A 22,553-nucleotide genomic window follows, 5' to 3' on the forward strand; every position below is an offset into this window, starting at 1 on the left:
CTAGAGGCAAATCTTTCCTGTGACAAAATGGCATCCAATGTAATAAAAAAAGTCAACCAACGAACTTGATTCTTGTACCGGATCTCCTCTCTGGTAAACAAGAATACCCTGAAGACTCTGGCAGGAGCACTCATTCAAGGGTACTACGACTATGCTTGCACCTCATGGTACCAAAGCACCTCAAAGGCGCTAAAAACAAAGTTACAAACATCTCAAAACAAACTGGTCAGACTACTGCTTGACCTTACTCCTAGAACCCACCTCACCCCTGCCCACTTTGACAACCTAGGATGGCTTAGAGTAGACGACAGAGTACAGCAACTTGCAATGGGCCTGGTCTACAAGATACACTACACACGACCAAGGTACCCATGTACATGTCAAAATACTTCCCAAAGGTCAGTGAATACCACGATCACAACACCAGAGGGAGCTCCACAAATCATGTTAAACCCAGATTCGGCTCAAACAAGGGACTAAACACGTTTCGCAAGTATGCCACATCAATGTGGAACGCCCTACCCAAAGCTGTAAAGGAATGTGAATCACTACCCACATTCAAAACCACTCAAAGAACACCTACGAGGGACTGCAATTTGAAACTGGCCCCTGTAAATGTCCCAACCCCCTCCAATGTACAGTAAATGACGAAGTATGGTTCTGTCAATATTCCAATGTAGTTTTGCTTGTACAATTGTACAGTGTCCCCCACCCACCTCCAATGTAGTTTCTACGTCAAATGCATATTTTCTGGACTCTTTTGGTATCACAAACAGTACTGTATTTGCAAATCTGGTATGTCATAAATGTATAGATGTAGCAGTACTGTCTATCTGTATGTCGTGTATGTCATATATGTTATGAATTGAAAATGGGGGACCCTGATGTAAACAAGACGAAAGTCTTTCTCTGGTCTGCATCCCCTTAACAATTGTATGTATTACGGGCGGCTAGGTGGTGTAGTGGGCAAGGCACTCGCCACCAGTGTGGAGACGCTAGGATTCGCGTGTTCGAATCCAGCTCTCCACATTGTTTTTCAGTTTGGCTGGTCGTCCGCAGTAATACACATTGGCCGTATTACGGGGAGGGAAAACTGAAGGGTGGGGATCGAACGTTGTGAACAAGCGACTCCTACAAGTCGGTTGGTGCGCCTGCGCAGTAGAATCAGGAAGTGTCGGGGGCAGCGTGAGCCTCCCACGCGTTACTCCTCGACACTGAGAGATCGAGCTGCGCAGGTGAAAAGATGCGACTGCTGTTACCTCAAGTACCGGAGGGGACTTGTGCTATGTATGACTTAGTCCACATTGCAGCCGGCTTGTGGGAGGCAAGAAACAGCGTTCGTGACAGGGGAGGGTTGAATTGGATGATACGAAATTGGGATGGGAGAAAATATATGGAAAAATGGGAGAAAAAGTGGATCAAAAAAAAAAACAATTGTATGTATTGAGCTGTACTGTACCCATTCTGCAATCTGTTAATAAAGTTTTCAATCAATCAATCAAAGATGAACCACAATAAATGCAAAGATGACAACTGATTAAAATACACTTTTAATAATTTTGTATATGTTTGGTTAAACTTAACTTATGGGAGGGTGACAGCACACAGGCATTGCAGTAGGCCTTTCTGAAACTGGTTGTAATATAATTAATTTGGCATGAATGATTTGTCTTTATATATCGTCTTTGTATTTATATATCTTTATTATAGTGGTATATTTAGAGCTCTGAAGGCCACTTAAAACACATTTTAAAAGGATCATCCAGGCTGGACATTTACAAACATCAATAAACACACTTTACAAAAAAAATTTACCGGTATGTTTCAAAATAAAATTGAAAGAGCGCAAAATAAAAAAAAGGCATTCATTGTGAAGGCATACCAATAAGGATACAACAACAACAACAACAACAACAACAAACATTTGAATAAGTGTTTCATCTTGAGAACCTGCATCAGCGCGACACCAGAGCATTTCTAAATGCCCGTCTTAGTATTTCAGCACAATGAAGATGTTGACAATTTGTGATGAACAAATAAGAGTGCCTTGGATTCCCATCAACACGATTTAGAATTCAGCATCTCCTCCAAGGAGCACCCGCTAACCGTTGCTTTACTCTTCTCTGTGCTAATTGCATTTGTTGAAACGTCTCCCGACACCCTCTGGAGTGTTTGCCTGTGCCGTCACTGCGCAGGCTCCAGCCTCTTAGTGGGTGAAGTCTGGTGCTTCTGCTGAAAACCTAGACGGGGGGGAGAGGTGACCATAATGTGTTAATACAGAGCCTTTACATTACACTAACGCATTGCAGAGGAAACAATAACATTAGAATACAATAGAGTAGACTTTATTGTCATTATACAATGTCATATGACGAGATTAGGGACTCGAACTTAAGGTGCTGGTTCACACAAGTAATAAAAAAAGAAACATAATATCACAATAATATAGAAGAAAAGAAGAAAAAAAATGTCTCAATACAAAATATACAACAATCACATTTTTAAACAGTAGTGGTGGTCTATTATTGCAGTGTGGGAGGAGGGGGAGAGGGGGTGGTACTGTTAGTGCATATCAGAGTTCAAGGTAGTGATGGCTCTGGGGAAAAAACTGTCTCGGAGTCTATTGGTTCTGGCTTTGATGCACCTGTAAGATAATATATGAGATATTCCTTTATTGATCCCCTTGGGGAAATTCGGGCATCATAGCAGCATGGGGGAGGTACAGGTATGGGCAGGGTAATAGTAGAAAGACATAAATATAGGCAACAGAATTAGATCTTAACCCATTCTCCGCCAATCACGTGTTAAGGCGGGTTTCTCCGCCATGCGTTGTCTGCCAATAACTCCTTAAGGCGTTTTTGAGATCAATATTTCATATTTTCGTCATGGTATTCATATTTCACCCACGGAGTCTTGGGTGATGCTGTCTGAGCCATCACAACTCTGCAACGCTTCAATACCGCCACCTGGTGGCCGATCGGCGAGTTGCCAAACCGGAAGTGCCCATTGTAGATCGGTCCGTCCCCTATTTTCGTCCGGCCACTCGCTTATCGTCCCGGGGCTCAATACAGACACTGTCGATATGGATCTTACTCAATAACTCAATAATCAACATGATTTGGACGTGTATTAGTAATATACAAACGCATCGATCAACATCCCATAATTGGGATCCGTTTGCTCCACTCTCATCGCCCAACGCTACGAGGAGACTGGGGTGAGTTTCAGCGTTTTTCTTTACCATTTTCGATACAAACTGCTCTGATCAATATATCACCCATACTACATAAATAGCATTTACACTCTACACAGTAGGAAAACAAAATAATACCGGTTTTGACCAGCAGCGACGAGGCAGCTCCATTGGGAGGGGGCGGGGCCGGGTGGGAGGGGGCGGGCTGAGGGGGCGGGGCCAGGAGAAGGGGCGGGGCTAACACCTGCACGTTTTTTCAAATCGAAATGTTGACAGCTATGCTCGGGCACCCCGTGGTCAGACATTCCTAATAGTTCTCGAGTTCTGCAGCCGTTAGTTCTCCAGCAGCTGGCAGCAGTCTGTACCCACCAGTGGCGTCATTAGCCCTGGGCTTCCGGGGCTTTAGCCCCGGATCTAAAAAAAAAAAAATTTATGTCAGCATCCCCATTGTCTGTGCTGAATGTTTGTTAGTGTTTGGTATTTTTTGTTGGTTTTTAGTACTTTTAAACATTTTTAGTAAGTAGTTTTCATTTGATCCTATAATTCTTTCATTCACCGATTTGTGGACTTTTTTTTTAGTGTCCTGAAAGGCGCCTTATAAATCAAATGCATTATTATTATTATCATCCAGGAGGGAAAAGACACTTTGGATAGTAGGGACTGCATCTCTGCCTGTCCTGACCAGGAAACACTTTGCAACTGTGATCTCCTCTGGCAATAGTTGGATATTGTAATGTGTGGCGAGGGGTTGCAGCAATTCCACCGAGAGAAACTGGTCTGAGGCTGGATAACATGCCTGTATGCCTCTCATAAGTTGTTATCCAACTCATGAGAACCTGCTCTCAAGCTCTTGCAGCATTCTGTCGACGACTGGATAGAACAGTCTCTGTCTCAGCTGATCTCCTGAGCTGAGGTCTGAGCTTGTGCCACAAGATGACTCAACTACATACTCGTCCATCCTTTTCTGCTTCCTCCTTTGGCTGGTAGTATGTTCCTCAATCCAAAGGCCATTACATATGGCCTTTGTCCTGTCATACATGTCCACTGCCATCTCTGAGGTGCGATAACCTTTGAGTGTGTCCTGCACTGTGCTTTTAAATAGTACAGATATTGAAGATGTGCACTTTAACGCAGCAGCACCTGGAGCCATCCATACCCATGTCCAGTGTCCTATAATAAGCTTTAATCGAACCTCGGATAGTCCGGTTGGTTTGGGGTTGTGTGAAAGCTCATTCACTCTTGCAAGTGAACCCTGCTGCGGTTCATTTGAGATGTGAATGCAAAGCGGACCAAAGGCAGGAAAATACCCAAAAATCTGAAGACTGAAACATATGTATATAATGAAACACACAATAGTTTTTTTTCGATTGCCTAAGCATGATTTTGAAAACGGGGCCCGGTGTTTCAAAACACACAATTAGCACAACCACACACACAATTATCAGAACACCTCAGATCCTTTGCTAAATTAAACACTTGTCAAAACCATACACTAATTTTGTTACCATATGAAACACACGTTACATAATGACTTAATTCTGTTTGAACCAGTTACACAGACTGCTGTGCTTAACCTAAAACACATTTAGCAATTCTACTTCTCAGTGATTAGAGTACTGTAAGTGAAGTACGCAGAGAATGTGCAAATATACAATAAATTCACCAAACACTACACAAGACCAATGCTGTAGACTGATGAAAATATAATTTATTTGTCTACATATACCCAAATCAATGATGCAGACTGATGAAAATATAAATGTTCTCTCCATATAACCAAATCAGTCAACATTTCAACATGGAGAATCACAACAATACATGTCCCAGTTTTCATCCTACTATGTGCATAACACTGTAAGCTCAGCAAATATCAGACAAACATAAAATACTGTATCCAAAATTACAGTAACACAATTCTTTTTTTGAAAAAATGTAAACAGAAAATACTAGACATTATCTCTTTGCCTAGCTGGATCTGGCAAGATAATTTTTTGTTGCGATTCTCCATGTTGACATGTTGACTGATTTGGGAAAATGGGAGAAAATGTATATTTTCATCAGTCTGCATCATTGGTTGTCTTGTGTAGTGTTTGGTGAATGTATTGTATATTTTCACGTTCTCTGTGTACAGTACTTCACTCTCCTTCCATTTTGGTTGAAGACAGGTGAACTCACCTGCTGCATTTTTATAGTGCTTAAACCTGATTGTGTATCTACAATTAAGCAATGGTGCATCTGATGGCTGTGTTTAACCAATTTGCTCATATGTGTGGTAATTTGACATTCTGTGTCTAATGTAATGCAAGTGTGTTTATTGTTTTGCAAATCACTGTGTATTGTTTTGCAAAAAGTGAGGCTGACATTGTAGGGGTGCAAATCTGGGCCTATATTTTGCTCCTTGAGTGTAAGGTTTTGATAATTGTGTAATACTTTTGATTTGAGTGTTTATGCAATTGAAGAAAACTGTAAAGACCCCCCCCCCCTCCGGGCTGGAGCCCCCAATGTTTTCTAACCCTAAAAACGCCCCTGGTGCCCACGGGTTGTGGAGCCTGATGGCCGCTAGCACGAAGGAGGGAAGTTAACAGCACTATTTTGCTCTATTTTTTTAATTGTCTATATTATGTGTGATGTTCAAACCATAAACAAAGCGGCCTATTGGGATGTTCTATGTCTTACATTGACTTTGTCTATTTTGATGCTAGTTTTATACGTATTTTGTGTCTGCACATTATGCATTGCTCTTGATCTGCCAATTTTGTGCTAATTTTATGCCTGCCTTTTTTTTTTACTGCTGTGAAGCACACTGCAATTCTTGTATGAAAGGTGCTATACAAATAAAGTGTATTATTAAGTAGAAGGTGAACCTGAATCTGCGAGGGTCAGACGATTCAGTTCCTCCTCCAGTTCCTCGTCTGTGATGTTGAAGCAACCTTGGGGTACAGCAGGGAGAGAACTCAGTAGATCACTAGCCGGCTCCCTGCCAGGTGAGAGAGGGTGAGAAGGTACTTCGGGTAACTCTGAGATGCCCTCATGTTTAGAGTCCTCTAGGAGAGCTTTAAGTTCTTCCTCCAACTCATCCGCGTCTCCATCTACCGAAACATAGAGAAAGATCTGGTTATTTGGGAAATCTAAATCTCATGGATATCGTTAATTGGAATTCCAATTGTGAAGATGCAGCAGACAGAGAGAATGCAGGGTATCTGCACGTTTCAACAAGTTACATTTAAGACCTTTTTAATAAACAACTTGAATACAAAAACATTTAATATTATTTAATCTCCTGACAGCCAGGCCAGGTAAAAAATATTTTACCTGTGCAAATAAAATAAAATACCTTTTAAAGGAAAACTCCAACATTTTGGGAAATTAGCTTATTTAACATCTTCCCTGGAGTTAGACAAGAAGATAAATACCTTTTTTGTCTCTGTGCGTGCATTTAGCTTTGGGAACAGTCGCTCCGTTAGCATAGCTTAGTTTCATCACTGGAAGTGAGGGGGGGCCGGAGCCTGACGTTCCCTTACAATGTATAGTTTGATTGATTGAAAAGTTTATTAACAGATTGCAGAATACACTCCAAATACAACTCAAACGTTCATGTAAACATGTTGTGACCTGTGTATTCACCACATGGAGAAATAAAAAATAATTGAATTAGACAATTACGTTTTATAAGCAAATATACTCAGAACTATTTTTTTTTAATCCACTTTTTCCTCCCATTTTTTCTATATTTTCTCCCATCCCAATTTCGTATCATCCAATTCAACCCTCCCCTGTCACGAACGCTGTTTCTTGCCTCCCACAAGCCGGCTGCAATGTGGACTAAGTCATACATAGCACAAGTCCCCTCCGGTACTTGAGGTAACAGCAGTCGCATCTTTTCACCTGCGCAGCTCGATCTCAGTGGCGAGGAGTAACGCGTGGGAGGCTCACGCTGCCCCCGACACTTCCTGATTCTACTGCGCAGGCGCACCAACCGACCTGTAGGAGTCGCTGTCCACAACGCCCGATCCCCACCCTTCAGTTTCCCTCCCCGTAATACGGCCAATGTGTATTACTGCGGACGACCAGCTAAACTGAAAACAATGTGGAGAGCTGGATTCGAACACGCGAACCCAGCGTCTCCACATTGGTGGCGAGTGCCTTGCCCACTACACCACCTAGCCGCCCCTACTCAGAATTTTTTTTTGCCTAACCACTCCTCTCTGAGCAGCCAGTGATTTCAACGTGTCGTCGTGATTGTTGACATTCTCATTCATTCAAAGGATCCGAACCGATTGAAGTTTATGGATACCATGACTTAAAATCCTCTTACCTTGACGATTAAAAGCCTCCCCAATTTAGAAAACAGTAATCCAATGGCTGGTATTGTTATACCGGACGCTCTGAGCTAACACAGATCAGGATGGTAAAGCATATATAATCAGTGGTGCGTTATTGAAATCATCTGGGGTTGCACGCACCTAATGGCACCACGTGCACGCGCTCCCGCGAATGCGCATTTAATGTCCCCTCGCTTGAGCACAGACTAAAGACAGTGCCTAATTGCCTCTACGAATGGAATGTAACACATGTCATTCACAATAAGTTAGGTGTGAATGTATCCGAGAACGTATTTAACACACCTGACGACCGGCGCTATAGATATGCAAATAGCAAGCACTGATCTGGGGTTGCTCCGGTTAGCTCAGAGCGTCCGGTATAACAATACCAGCCATTGGATTACTGTTTTCTAAATTGGGGAGGCTTTTAATCGTCAAGGTAAGAGGATTTTAAGTCATGGTATCCATAAACTTCAATCGGTTCGGATCCTTTGAATGAATGAGAATGTCAACAATCACGACGACACGTTGAAATCACTGGCTGCGCTCAGAGAGGAGTGGTTAGGCAAAAAAAATATAGTTCAGAGTATATTTGCTTATAAAACGTAATTGTCTAATTCAATTATTTTTTATTTCTCCATGTGGTGAATACACAGGTCACAACATGTTTACATGGACGTTTGAGTTGTATTTAGAGTGTATTCTGCAATCTGTTAATAAACTTTTCAATCAATCAATCAAACTATACACTGTAAGGGAACGTCAGGCTCCGGCCCCCCCTCACTTCCAGTGATGAAGCTAAGCTATGCTAACGGAGAGCGACTGTTCCCAAAGCTAAATGCACGCACAGAGACAAAAAATGTATGCATCTTCTTGTCTAACTCCAGGGAAGATGTTAAATAAGCTAATTTCCCAAAATGTTGGAGTTTTCCTTTAAGGCCTTAAATTGAGAATTATGAATTTAATACTTTGTAAGACTATTTAATACCCTGCAGATACACGGAATGGCTTACCTAAGTCAGACACACCGCCCGCCAGAGTTTGATTCACCTCATCTTGGGTATCACACAACTGTAATGCAAAATGGAATACAACACGTACATTTAGAGAGACATAGGCATGTCGAGTTACAATTATGATTCCAATTATTTTTCATTCCCTGATAACCAGTCTGACCTCTTGGATTTGATCCACGAGGCTCTCCGCACGCTCCACCGTCACGTCCTTCAGAGACAGACGCAGAGCGGCGACGCCCGTCTGATATGCCTGTATAACCTACAGATGAATCAGAACACAACAGACGATGAGAACCCAATTGTGGAGGTGGAATCAAGTAGAGACCACGGCTTAACTATTTCAGTACGATATCACTGTCACTTCAACCTCAATGTTTATTCTTAGTCTCTCACCAGCCGATCCGTCTGCGATTGGGCTATTTTGTCCAGGATTCCTCTAATCGAGTCCATCTGGGCATACAGTTTGTCTATCTTCTTCTCTACCCTCTTGTGGCCTCTCAAACACCTGAGAGCCTGTCAGACAGACCAAGAAAAAAACGAATTAATTGAGTGGAGATGGGACTCGAGGCTTGCGTATAATAAATGGTTTTGCAAATCAGATAAACCTGAGATTTCTTCCCTTCCCGAAGCAGCAGTCTGGCTTCCTCTCTGCACCTGCATGTAGAGAAGATAATGAGTCATTAGCAACAGTAACATTGAAGCCCCAACAGTGAGCAATGGAGATGCAGCACAATACATCAGGCTCAAGCTGGGAAAGTAACCCAGCTGAATAGTCTTTAAATTAACTTCAGAGAATGGACTTAAGGGATGAGGGCTAAGTAAGTTATGCTGCAGCATTCAAAAACAACAATCACTGAGCTTCAGAGAGTGGAATGGATGCCTTTATGGATGCAGCTATAATACTGATTTCAGAATTGTTTTTGATTTTGATTTGTCTCGAACATAGAAACAAAAAGGTAAATAGTCAAAGACTATTTCCATACAATAAGTGTTCGAGAAGGAACAGGGGGAAGTAAAACAACGTATAAAGCCCTGCCCCTTCCTTACAATATTTGACATTATAATTTAATAATAAAAATAATATAACAAATAATAAAAAATAAAAAAAAAAGTAGTTTTTATATATCCAAATGAGAAAAAACAATACTGCTCAAGCTCCTCTCTTATACGTGTCCATAAGTGCTTGTTTATTGCTACCTTTAAATAGATTGATATTTTTGCTTAATTTTATACTCGCATCCAGACCATTCCAGAGTGATACGCCACAAACTGCAATGCACATACTTTTAAGAGTTGTACGTACCGTAGGTTGCTTTAAAGCTAATGTCCCTCTAAAATTATAAACACTCTCTAGCCATGAACATTTTTTGAATGTTGCTTGGTAATTTGTTTTTTATTGCCAGAAACATAATTTGTGCAGATTTGAATTTGATTAAGTCCATGAATTTTAATGTTTGACTCCTTACAAACAGACTATTTGTGTGATCTAAATATCTACCATGATGTACTATCCGTATGGCTCTTTTTTGCAGTGTGCATATCTTTTGTAAGTTGCTTTTATAAGTATTTCCCCAGGTTTCAACACAATATGATAGATATGGTGCAATATAATGTATATAGAGTTTTCTGATTCTGGATATATCTAGGCTTGCCCAGTATACCAATACTATTGGCTAACTTTGAACACACATATTTTATATGGGGTTTCCAGCAGAGTTTGTGGTATATTAAGACCCATAGAAACTTGTTTGTATATACTCTCTCAATTTTTACATGATCAATTTTCAGTTGAGGATCAGTGTTTATTTTACAATTTCCAAATATCATGACGTTTTTTATTTTTTTTTAATTGAGTGATAACTTATTTATAGGGATGGGCATTTAAAAGAAAAATCCAGATGGATTGATCGCATGCTATACTCGATTGATCGTGTATTACTCGAAAAGTAATTTCTTTAACAAAAAAAAAATATATATATATTTGATTTTTTTTTTTTTACTTATTTTTGTTCATTCACGTATATATGTTTAAGGAAACCAACAAACAGTTATAATCTTACACATACATGTGAAAGGATATGTAAAAAAAAATATATATATATATTTTCATAAAAATGTATAATTTCGATTTCTTTTCTTCGATTTTTCTCATAGCTACGAGTCAAGCCCATCCCTAGTGTCAAACCAACCTTTTAATTTGTCCATTTCTTTGTTTACCACTTCTAAAAGCTGCTGAAGGTCATCCCCCGAACATAAAATGTTTGTGTCATCCGCAAAGACAACAAGTTTCAGTATGTCAGATACTTTACATAATAATTTATGTATAAAATGAACAATTTGGGTCCCAATACTGACCCCTGTGGAACACCACAGGTAATGTTTAAGCATTGTGACTTGTGCTGACCCATCAGAACAAATTGCTGCCCGTTACTAATATAGCTTTTCAGCCAGTCTAGAGCAACCCCTCTGACACCAAACCTGTCCATCTTTTTCAGTAAAATCTCATGATCTATTGCAGGGAGGGGCAACTGGCGGCCCGCGGGCCGCATGCGGCCCTCACCGACGTTCCATGCGGCCCCAGGCCAATATAAAAAAAAAAATATATATATAATATTTTTTTATTTTTTTTATTTTTTATTTTTTTATTTTTTTGTATTGTATTCGACTAAGAAGAGTTGGCAGTCAACTATGACTCCTTTCGATCGATTAGTCGACTATTTGACTAATAGGGGTCAGCCCTAGTGTGCACATATTCAACGCTGTTGAAAGTGCCGTGCAGCAATATGGGGGTTTTGATAAACTGTCGGCTGTTGTTACCGATGGATTCGCCGGGCTTCTAAGGCAGAGTGGCGTTGAGTGTCCAATGCTGCACTGCATTATACATCAGGTAAGTTCGCTAACATAATTTCCATCTATTGTGCGTCACTATAATGACCAATGCGAGTCGAGTGTAGTCAAATTATATGCGAGAGTCGTTAAATCGTTTTTCTTTTTTTTTTATCTGATATAGGAGGCTCTCTGTGCCAAGAAGCTTGAATACAGCCATGTTATGGATTTGGTTACCAAGGTTACCAATCTAATTCGTGGAGGCAACAGGTCACTAAACCATAGAAAGTTTGTCTCCTTTTTGGAAGAGATGGACACTGATTATGGCGACTTGCAGCTACACACAGAAATCCGATGGCTGAGCCGTCGGAAAGTACAGGAGCGACATTGAAACACTGCAAATGCAATTCAATGATCGGTTTGAAGATTTCAACGGCATGCAGTCACGGATAGCGCTGTTTGCCGGCCCCCTCACCGCTACGGTGTCAGAGCAGCCCCCACCGTTGCAGCTTGAACTGTGCGAGCTACAGTCAGATCCTTTTTTTCAAGCAAAGAGAAATGAGAGGGGAATTTCGTTTTGGAAACTGCTACCTGAGCCCCGCTTCCCACTCCTCAGGGACTTTGCCCTCTCTATGGCCAGTATGTTTGGGAGCACATACATACGTGAGAGCAATTTCTCAAACATGAAGCACATCAAGTCAAAGGAGAGAAACAGGCTGTCGGATGAAACATTATTTCATCTGATACAGATTGCATGCACAAACATTGAAGTTGACATTCCTGCTATTGTGCGCCAAATGGAGAGACCACAAGTGTCTCATTAAAGACAGGGGGGGGAGGAGATGATGAAGAGGTGTAGAGGGGGGGAAGGAGATGATGAAGAGGTGTAGAGAGGGGGGGAGAGATGATGAAGAGGTGTAGAGAGGGGGGGGGATGATGGAGAGGTGTAGAGAGGGGACCATTATTATTATTATTATTATTATAACCATTATTGACCCACTGTGGGGCGAGGGTGAATGTCATGCCAGTTTGATTAAGGGTCAATGGGAGGCATGTAGTATTGCACTTTACTTTACTTGCACTTTACTTGTTTACTTTTGTAGTGTTCAGATAACACTAATAACACAAACACAAAGCAGCATTCCTGCTGCATTTCACTACAACAGTAAATCAAAAGTGCAATAATAAATGATTTTGTTAAATGTATAAACTTGTATCCTGCTACTAAACAAAACATTCCTGAGTGCTTCATATCCATAACATGCATTTCAGTGTTATAATGTTTTGTTTAGTAGCAGGATAAAAGTTTATACATTTAACAAAATCATTTATTATTGCACTTTTGATTTACTGTTGTAGTGAAATGCAGCAGGAATGCTGCTTTGTGTTTGTTGAGCAGTGGGCTTTAAGTTCATACATTTATTTTATTAGAAGATATACAAAGATAATTGATCATTTTTGTATATATTTGGGGTTACAGCAATACTTTTAAATTCAGCTGTTTATAAATTCATAAAGTTGAAATTGCATTACTAAATGCATTTGAAATGGAATAAAAACAAAGTTACAACAAATTATAATTGTTTATATACCTTATTTATCACATCTGTGACTATTATGGGCTATTTGAGTGATGGGGTACTACTGGCGGGACTGCCGATAAACAATGCGGCCCCCCAGATTGATTGTGGACATTTTGTGGCCCTCACCATATACAAAGTTGCCCACCCCTGATCTATTGTATCAAAAGCTTTTTTTTAGGTCAATGAATATTCCTAATACATATTTCTTTCTCTGTCTATACCGTCCGTTATTTCCTCTACAAGCTCCATTAATGCCATGGAGGTAGATCTACAATTTCAGAATTGTTGAGAATTGTTGAGAATTTATTAAATAAAAGAAGAGCAAATTCCAGTCCATCTCTGGAGCGCTCATGGTTTTTGTTTATGAATTCTTCCGCTTCACAAACTGGACCACTGCATTCTCGAAAGCTGGTGGCAATTCCGTTATGGCTCTATAGCACAGGAGTCCTGACTGTGCCCAGATGGATTGCATTGTAACTTGGATTGGGTTCAGTTAGCCGGTTCGGTTCCAAGTTAGTACAATACCCGGATTTGTTACAGGGAAATACCACAGTTCAATCAATATTTGTGAACATGGGCTACTCTTTCTCCCAAACCCAGAAACCAGTACAAATCTAACTTGTGATGTCATCCAGTATAAATTATGCTGCTCCGTTGACAAAGAATGGGAAACTGATTTTGTGGACCCACAGAATGTTTGTTTAATTGTTTTCTTTTTTATATCCAAATGAGCTTTAATCTATAGTAGTGATCTCAGTTCTGAAACAGAAAATGTACCTATGAACTCAGAACATTCCCCTGGGTGCTCTCAGTGTCACCTATAAAACGTCATTGTCTTCAGTGACGCAACTTCAGACTTTATACTTAACACTTTCAGCGCCACGCCTGGTTTTCCGTTTTACCGCTTGAATGCCACCATCGGCGCCAATGTTAACGTTAATATCGCCTAATCTATGTTTTAAATTATGGCTATGTGTCTAATCTGCCCATCGCATTATCAAAGACTATTTTCCAGTCAGTGCTGTGAAGGCAGATTGTTTTTTTATCGCGTCGTTGCCGTTTCAGAGCAGTTAGAAAAGCCCCCGTTTTGATATAAAAAACAGCTCATTCTGGAGCATTCTATGAAAATCGTCTTTTAGTGGAATATTCCACAACGTTGATATTCGTCTGCCTTTTTATGAATCGTTTTCAAATAAACGCTAGATGATCAATATTATACGTGCATGCACGCACATTACGGCCGCGCACTGATAATCGCTCCATTGATTTCCTCACGGACTTTTACAGTGAAACCGAAAGAAGACATTTCACAAAACAGCTTATAACTTCATCAAACTTACTCTGATTATCCTACCACTGATAACATAGAGTCCTTACCCGACATCAGATGGTATCCAACTGGTATATTCCAATTCCTGATCACCATTCGAAAAAATCGATACGTGTATGGATCCAACGCGATACAGTAGAACTCCATGATCCGCGGGGATCTGAGGCTCCAGAATGAACTCTAGTAACCCCGGCTGGATCAGTGAACTGGAAAATGTGGAGTACCGGATTTTTTCCCCCATTCATTTTCATTGAGTCCATTCCAAAATCACTTATGTCATCTGGGAGACAACAGGGGGCGCTTTTTTCCACAGTGATCGCCGGCGCCCCTCGGCTATACTCGGTGATGCAATAATTTTTCAGATCGCAAAAAAAAAAAAAAAAATCCGAGAAATCTCGTGAGTGGCATGCAACCACCTATAAAAAAACCTGAGAAATCTCATGAGTGGCACTTAAAGTGTTAATGACATCACAGTTTAGAACTCCAGTTGGATTTGAGAGAGTTGCTCATTTTCACTAATATTTTTGTACTGTTTTAGACCAGAGGAATAACATGTATGAATTTTGAAATTGGGCATAGTTCCCCTTTAATCTTAGTCCAACAAATCCTATTATCAATTATCCCCCTTTCTACAACTCCCCTCAACTCCAGTTTTTTAGTTTCATACAACATTGAAAATAATATTTTGTCACTGCACAGAGCAATACACAATCTTAACCTAAGAAACTGCCCCCAAAAATAATTATCTAAATAGTATTCAATACAAATTTGGAAAATATTTAGATATGAATAGCAGATTTGATACTGAAATCAAATTAGATAAATGCTTTCAAACCACAAACCTATAAACAACCTCCACTATAAACTGTGACCGAATAAGACATGTACTGTAACTATGTAACATACAGTAAATACTCCACAAGCTATTGTGTGAGTTGAACTTCTATGCACTATGTGAGTTGAACAGACTCCTGTGTATTGTGAATTGAACTCCTATGTATTGTGCGAGTTGAACTCCTATGTATTGTGTGAGTTGAACTCCTGTGTATTGTGAATTGAACTCCTATGTATTGTGTGAGTTGGACTCTTGTGTATTGTGAGTTGAACTCCTGTGTATTTTGTGAGTTGAACTCCTGTGTATTGTGAGTTGAACTCATGTGTATTGTGAGTTGAACTCCTGTGTATTGTGAGTTGAACTCCTGTGTATTGTGAGTTGAACTCCTGTGTATTGTGAGTTGAACTCCTGTGTATTGTGTGAGTTGAACTCCTATGTATTGTGTGAGTTGAACTCCTGTGTATTGTGTGAGTTGAACTCCTGTGTATTGTGTGAGTTGAACTCCTGTGTATTGTGAGTTGAACTCCTGTGTATTGTGAGTTGAACTCCTGTGTATTGTGAGTTGAACTCCTGTGTATTGAACTCCTGTGTATTGTGAGTTGAACTCCTGTGTATTGTGAGTTGAACTCCTGTGTATTGTGCGAGTTGAACTCCTGTGCTCGTACTTCTCTGCCTCGAGACCCAGTGCTTCCACCCGCTCGCCAAGCAGCTTCTCGCTCCTCTGCAGCTGGTAGATTCCTATATCCACATCACTGACAGGAGAAACACGATCCGGTCCTGGCTGAGAAAACTTGACAATCTAAAGGGTGAAAACCACAAAACACTGATTAGTGAAAATCCGGTTCATAATCGCCCCGTACTGGTTGTCAGTGGATAAACTCACATGAATGAATGAATGAATGAATGAATGAATGAATGAAAACTTTATTTAACAGATTGCAGAATGGGTACAATACAGTACGGCTCAATACATACAATTGTTAAGGGGATGCAGACCTGAGAAAGACATTTGTCTTGTTTCCATCAGGGTCCCCCATTTTCAATTCATATAGACATTTATGACATACACAACATACATGACATTTATGGCATAGGGACATATAGGTACTTAGTACTGATACATGTGACATAAACGGTATTCAAATATACAGTACTGTTAGCCCTAGATCCTGACAGAGTATATGATGAGGAGGGGACTGTACATTAGGAGGGGGTGGGTGGGTGGGAGAGAAATATACATACGGCATACATCTGGGTTTTACATGATTTGTTGAGCTTCCTCTGGTGTAGTGGTTGTGGTATTCACTGACCTTTGGGAAGTATTTTGACATGTACATGGGTACCCCGGTCGTATAGTGTATCTTGTATACCAGGCCCATGCAAGTTGCTGTACTCTGTCGTCTACTCTAAGCCATCCTAGGTTGTCAAAGTGGGCAGGGGTGAGGTGGGTTCTGGGGTTCAGGTCAAGTAGTAGTCTGACCAGTTTGTTTTGTGATGTTTGTAATTTTGTTTTAAGCGCCTTTGAGGTGCTTTGGTACCATGAGGTGCACTGCACGCATAGTCGTAGTACCCTTGAATGAGTGCTCCTGCCAGAGTCTTCAGGGTATTCTTGTTTACCAGAGAGGAGATCCGGTACAAGAATCTAGTTCGTTGGTTGACTTTTTTTTATTACATTGGATGCCATTTTGTCACAGGAAAGATTTGCCTCTAGGATGGAACCCAGGTAGGTAATTTCATCTTTCCTTGTGACAATATTGTCACCCACTGTAACTGAGAAGCCGTCGGTCTTGCTGAGTTTGTTATTTGAACCGAAGAGAATGGACTCTGTTTTGCCCATGTGTAATGATAGTTTGTTATCAGCGAGCCATATGCAGATTTTGCCTAGTTCCGTGCTGATGGTTTTTTCAACCTGCAACTTGTTCTTGTCAGAGACCAGCAGGGCTGAGTCGTCCGCAAACAGGAACAAGTTGCAGTCACAGGCTGACAACATGTAATTTGCATAAATTAGGAAGAGTAGCGGTCCTAGTATGCTTCGTTGTGGAACACCACAGCTCACTGTGAGGGGGGGGGGATAGAGTACCGTTTACCTCTACCATCTGTTCTCTCCCCTCCAGGTAGGATTGCATCCAGCTCACTGATAAGCTATCAAAACCATTTTGTCCATCAGAATGAAGTGATTGACAGTGTCAAAGGCCTTTTGTAGGTCCAGCATGACCATGCCGCAGTATTTGCCCACGTCCACCTCTTGCTTGATGTGGTCGTTCAAATAGAGGAGGCATGTGTCAGTGGAGTGGGACGTTCTGAAGCCAGATTGGAATTCGTAGATTAGATTTTTTTTCCGCCAGGTACTTTTCGACCTGTTCGTAGACTATTTTCTCCATGACTTTCGAGATGGAGGTAAGAATAGAAACAGGGCGGTAGTTGCCTGGGTCTAATTTGCTGCCCTTTTTGTGTAGAGGGGTCACTCTCGCAATTTTGAAGTCCTTGGGGACGTGACATGATGACAATATTCTTTAAAAGTTGCTGTATGTAAGTGGTATTATTTACATTTTCTGGTATCCCATTGTCACTTTATCCAATCAGGAGAGAAAACTCCACACTGAAAGAAATGGTCTGACAAAAATAAGAAATAAAAACTAGTTTAAACAAATAACGTGCTTTAAATAAGTACCGTAATAGCCTGCCAGTGCAGTGAGCAAATCTGGTTTGGCAAGATTTCTTGAAATAAGTACAAATATCTAGGGTTCTCTCTCCTGATTGGGTAAAGTGGGAACGGGATACCAGAAAAAGACATTTCAGTTTACTTCAGAGTGGAGGGACTGGGAGACCCTTACTGACCCAATCAGTGATGGCTGCTCTACAAAGAAATATCACTTTTAAAGCTATCATCAGGCTTTCTACTATTAGAGCATGTTGTGTCCTAGTACTAGAGAAGCAGTATAGAAATGCAGTCATTCATTCATAATTTAGCCAGACGTAAGTGATGCGTTACCTTCTCTCCTTCATGCAGTGAAACCGTCACCTGCTTCTCCCTTTGCAGTTGCAGGAGAGCCATACATACAGAGCCTTCATCAACACAAACATGGGAGGACAGCGCACAAAGCTCCTGAAAGGACAGGAGCGAGCGGTTGGCAAGTGTGCTGCTCCGGTACGCATCCAGCAATTCTGCTGCCTTCTCCTGAAAGACCCAACAGATTACTTTTTACATTAGATTAGATTCAAAATATGTATTGTCATTATACAGCACAAGTACAGTACAACGAAAATAAGTTTGGCATCCAACCAGAGTGCAAATGTAACAGTAAAGTGCAATATAACATACAATGAATGTACAGGTGATTAAACAGGGTATACAATATATAAATTAGTACTGTGTGCTGAGTGTAGTTCTAATCAGATGCGTACAGAGTTGTAATATTAGTATGTACAGTGATACAGCCTGGTATAAAAGACAACATGGTAGTCATACTGGCCAGCAGATTAGTCGTCGAATAGCCTTTATTTTGTCTGCTAAAATGCTGTGATTTAGCCCACACACCTTCACTAGTTCTAGAACGACAAAGGACTCCTCCAGTGACACCCGGCTGCTCCCCAGGAAAGTGGAAAAGGTCCATTTCAGAGGCTTCACCAGCAATAGGCCGACACCCCAGGACAGCCAGCCAGAATCCACATTGGCAGCGAACTCTGACTCTCTCTGTATCTTGCCACTTCTGACAGGAATACAAACAGGCACAATGAGGAGCAGTTGTGGCCGTACACCCTGGCCCAGGTTCTATCCAGGCAACTATTTACCAAACACGACATCATGCATTGATTGATTGATTGAAAATTTTATTAACAGATTGCAGAATGGGTACAACAAAACAGTACAGCTCAATACACACAATTGTTAAGGGGATGCAGACCAGAGAAAGACGTTCGTCTTGTTTACACCAGGGTCCCCCATTTTCAATTCATCATAACATAAATGACATGATACATGACATACAGATAGACAGTACTGTCTGCTACATCTATACATTTATGACATACCAGATCTACAAATATACAGTACTGTTTATGAGTACAAAAAGAGTCTAAATGGAGAGTATAGGGATGAGCATGACTGACTGTATACGTGTAAGTTACCTGGCCATGCACTGAAAGACAGTCCCCAAGCCCAACGGCACAGTTCCTTTCCTGCGAAAAGTCGTGTTCAACTCTTGCAAATTGACACACACGGTTCCCCGAGCCTTGCAGGTCTGTACGATGAGCGAGGTCCAAAAATCCAATTTACTGTCCCAGTCCGTCGTGTTGACATCTCTGTTTTCTTTGAAGTCGGAGAATAGGAAGTTCATACGGTCTTCGTCCTCCTCCCACTCGGGCGGAAAAGTTACGTCTGTGACACTGGACATTTTGACAACTAATAAATCTGGACTTAAAGCTAACGCGTTAGCTGCTAGATGCTCTCCGCTGTCGCCGAGCTGTCGAGCTGTCAGCCCTGCCTAACTTATTAATGATCTCGGTATTCGAAGCTAGCTAACGTAATTATCGACGCTAGCTGCCCGTGTCAGCAGCAGCAGCAACAACATCCACCACCAGATCAAACTCAGAAGATGTCACTATGGGAACAGCTAGGCTCGTTCCCTCTCATTCCAGGTAAAGCTATGCCTCCTAAAGTGTGTAAACGGAAGTACAGGAAGTACCGGCTACATACGGTTTCGACAAAACACTTATAGAAACTTATAGAAATATTTCCTCGTTTAAGCCACTGCAACGGCTTTGCCTGAATAATTTGTACTACATGACCTGGACGTTCTAGCTTGTTTGCCGACAGGATTCGGGAAAAGTTTGGTCCGTTCGGAGGCAGCTTCCAGGAGAAGTACATACACCGGAAATTCTGCCTCATACACACTTTCGGCAGTAGTTCTTTACCAGGCTTTATCCCACGGAGGAGATACAACTGGGAACGAGGTTACATTCCAGGTGACAGTCGCTTTACATTCAGGAGGCCTGGCTAGCTAACGCTGCTAACTTATCTCAATAAACAATAACAGAACAGTAATAACTAGCAACTGACTAATGGGTTGCGCACGTTGAATGAATGAATGAATGAAAACTTTATTTAACAGATTGCAGAATGGGTACAATACAGTACGGCTCAATACATACAATTGTTAAGGGGATGCAGACCTGAGAAAGACGTTTGTCTTGTTTCCATCAGGGTCCCCCATTTTCAATTCATATAGACATTTATGACATACACAACATACATGACATTTATGGCATAGGGACATATAGGTATTTAGTACTGATACATTTGTGACATAAGCGGTATTCAAATATACAGTACTGTTACCCCTAGATCCTGACAGAGTATATACATATGATGGGGAGGGGACTGTACATTAGGAGGGGGTGGGTGGGTGGGAGGGAAATATACATACGGCGGGGAGGGAATATATACATGCGGTGGGGAGGAGACTGTCTATTAGGAGGTGGTGGGATTTTTGGGCATTTACGGTGGCCAGTTTCGAATTGCAGCCTCCCGTAGGTGCTCTTTAAGAGCGGTTTTGAATGTGGGCAGGGATTCACATTCCTTTACAGCTTTGGGTAGGGCGTTCCACATTGTTGTGGCATAATTGCGAAACGTGTTTAGTCCCTTGTTTGAGCCGAATCTGGGTTTAACATGATTTGTTGAGCTTCCTCTGGTGTAGTGGTTGTGGTATTCACTGACCTTTGGGAAGTATTTTGACATGTACATGGGCACCCCGGTCGTATAGTGTATCTTGTAGACCAGGCCCATTGCAAGTTGCTGTACTCTGTCGTCTACTCTAAGCCATCCTAGGTTGTCAAAGTGGGCAGGGGTGAGGTGGGTTCTGGGGTTCAGGTCAAGTAGTAGTCTGACCAGTTTGTTTTGTGATGTTTGTAATTTTGTTTTAAGCGCCTTTGAGGTGCTTTGGTACCATGAGGTGCACGCATAGTCATAGTACCCTTGAATGAGTGCTCCTGCCAGAGTCTTCAGGGTATTCTTGTTTACCAGAGAGGAGATCCGGTACAAGAATCTAGTTCGTTGGTTGACTTTTTTTATTACATTGGATGCCATTTTGTCACATGAAAGATTTTCCTCTAGGATGGAACCCAGGTAGGTAATTTCGTCTTTCCTTGTGACAATATTGTCACCCACTGTAACTGAGAATCCGTCGGTCTTGCTGAGTTTGTTATTTGAACCGAAGAGAATGGACTCTGTTTTGCCCATGTGTAATGATAGTTTGTTATCAGCGAGCCATATGCAGATTTTGCCTAGTTCCGTGCTGAGGGTTTTTTCAACCTGCAATTTGTTCTTGTCAGAGACCAGCAGGGCTGAGTCGTCCGCAAACAGGAACAAGTTGCAGTCACAGGCTGACGACATGTAATTTGCATAAATTAGGAAGAGTAGCGGTCCTAGTATGCTTCCTTGTGGAACACCACAGCTCACTGTGAGGGGGGGGGGATAGAGTACCATTTACCTCTACCATCTGTTCTCTCCCCTCCAGGTAGGATTGCATCCAGCTCACTGATAAGCTATCAAAACCAATTGCTTTTAGCTTGTCCATTAGAATGGAGTGATTGACAGTGTCGAAGGCCTTTTGTAGGTCCAGCATGACCATGCCGCAGTATTTGCCCGCGTCCACCTCTTGTTTGATGTGGTCGTTCAAATAGAGGAGGCATGTGTCACCTTCATTAGTAGACGGAGCTTACTAGTTATTATTCGCATTTCGCAAAGTCCACCCAAGCGGGCTACCGTGAATGCAAAACATGCACACTCGGAAGTTCAATTTTGATGTTGGACCACGAACACCAAAACTGCGCAAGCCCCGCGCATACTTTTGCCACGATAAATCACATGATGGATCCAATAAATCAGCCTCAATGCATTTATCTATATTATTGCTGAATAAAAACTGCATTTAATTTATTACTCAATGAATATAGCTTGACAGACAATACATTTAGGTACATGTCTAGCATCTGTGCCAAGGCAAATGGGCATTTAAATCAGCAGACCTACTAGGCCTACATTGCAATTACAATATATTTAGGGTTAGCCTATTACAGAGGCCACAGCACAATTTCATTGACATTGTGAGACATACAAATATTCCTACCCAATTTGCATAAATACAGATGTAAATGCGAAGTCAGTGATGTGGTCTGAATTCTCATTTATATGGCAATCAGAGACAAAAGTTTGACTACAGGAGTCATGCTCGTCGTGTAGACTGATATGAATCCATGTTTTTTGGGGACCAGCTCTTTTACAGCAACATAGAAGGCAGGTAAACATAGCAAATTAACAGCTACATGCACATTCAAACGTGATTACAAGTGCTTGTGTTTTAACATCACAAGAAGTCAGTTGAGCATCAGACCCAGAGATATATAATGGCATGTTATTAGAAAAAGATTAACATGTGCAGGACAAAATG

General features: G+C 41.3%; 1 protein-coding gene across 1 annotated transcript; it reads right to left on the reverse strand.

Moving 5' to 3' along the window:
- Positions 1–1,537: 1,537 nt before the first annotated feature.
- chmp7 (charged multivesicular body protein 7) lies at positions 1,538–19,913 on the reverse strand. The gene is made up of 10 exons (XM_084322795.1): positions 19,234–19,913; positions 18,644–18,815; positions 18,098–18,283; positions 15,771–15,904; positions 9,137–9,185; positions 8,925–9,044; positions 8,692–8,790; positions 8,529–8,586; positions 6,058–6,282; positions 1,538–2,240 (listed from the first exon to the last, which is right to left on the reverse strand). The coding sequence occupies exons 1-10, from the start codon at positions 19,497–19,499 to the stop codon at positions 2,185–2,187; spliced, it is 1,365 nt and encodes a 454-aa protein (XP_084178921.1). The 5' UTR covers positions 19,500–19,913; the 3' UTR covers positions 1,538–2,184.
- Between the last annotated feature and the right edge of the window lie 2,640 nt (positions 19,914–22,553).

Source organism: Notolepis coatsorum, assembly GCF_963971535.1.
Source record: "Notolepis coatsorum genome assembly, chromosome: 10".
Lineage (NCBI taxonomy): Eukaryota > Metazoa > Chordata > Actinopteri > Aulopiformes > Paralepididae > Notolepis > Notolepis coatsorum.

Excerpts from the sequence above, each read along its gene's own strand:
- chmp7 (XM_084322795.1), bottom strand. The coding sequence starts at position 19,499 with ATGTCCAGTGTCACAGACGTAACTTTTCCGCCCGAGTGGGAGGAGGAC. Across the intron at positions 9,186-15,770 it reads CTGGGTCTCGAGGCAGAGAA|GTGCAGAGAGGAAGCCAGAC; the intron begins GTACGAGCACAG and ends CTCTACATGCAG. Across the intron at positions 2,241-6,057 it reads TCTGACCCTCGCAGATTCAG|GTTTTCAGCAGAAGCACCAG; the intron begins GTTCACCTTCTA and ends CCCCCCGTCTAG.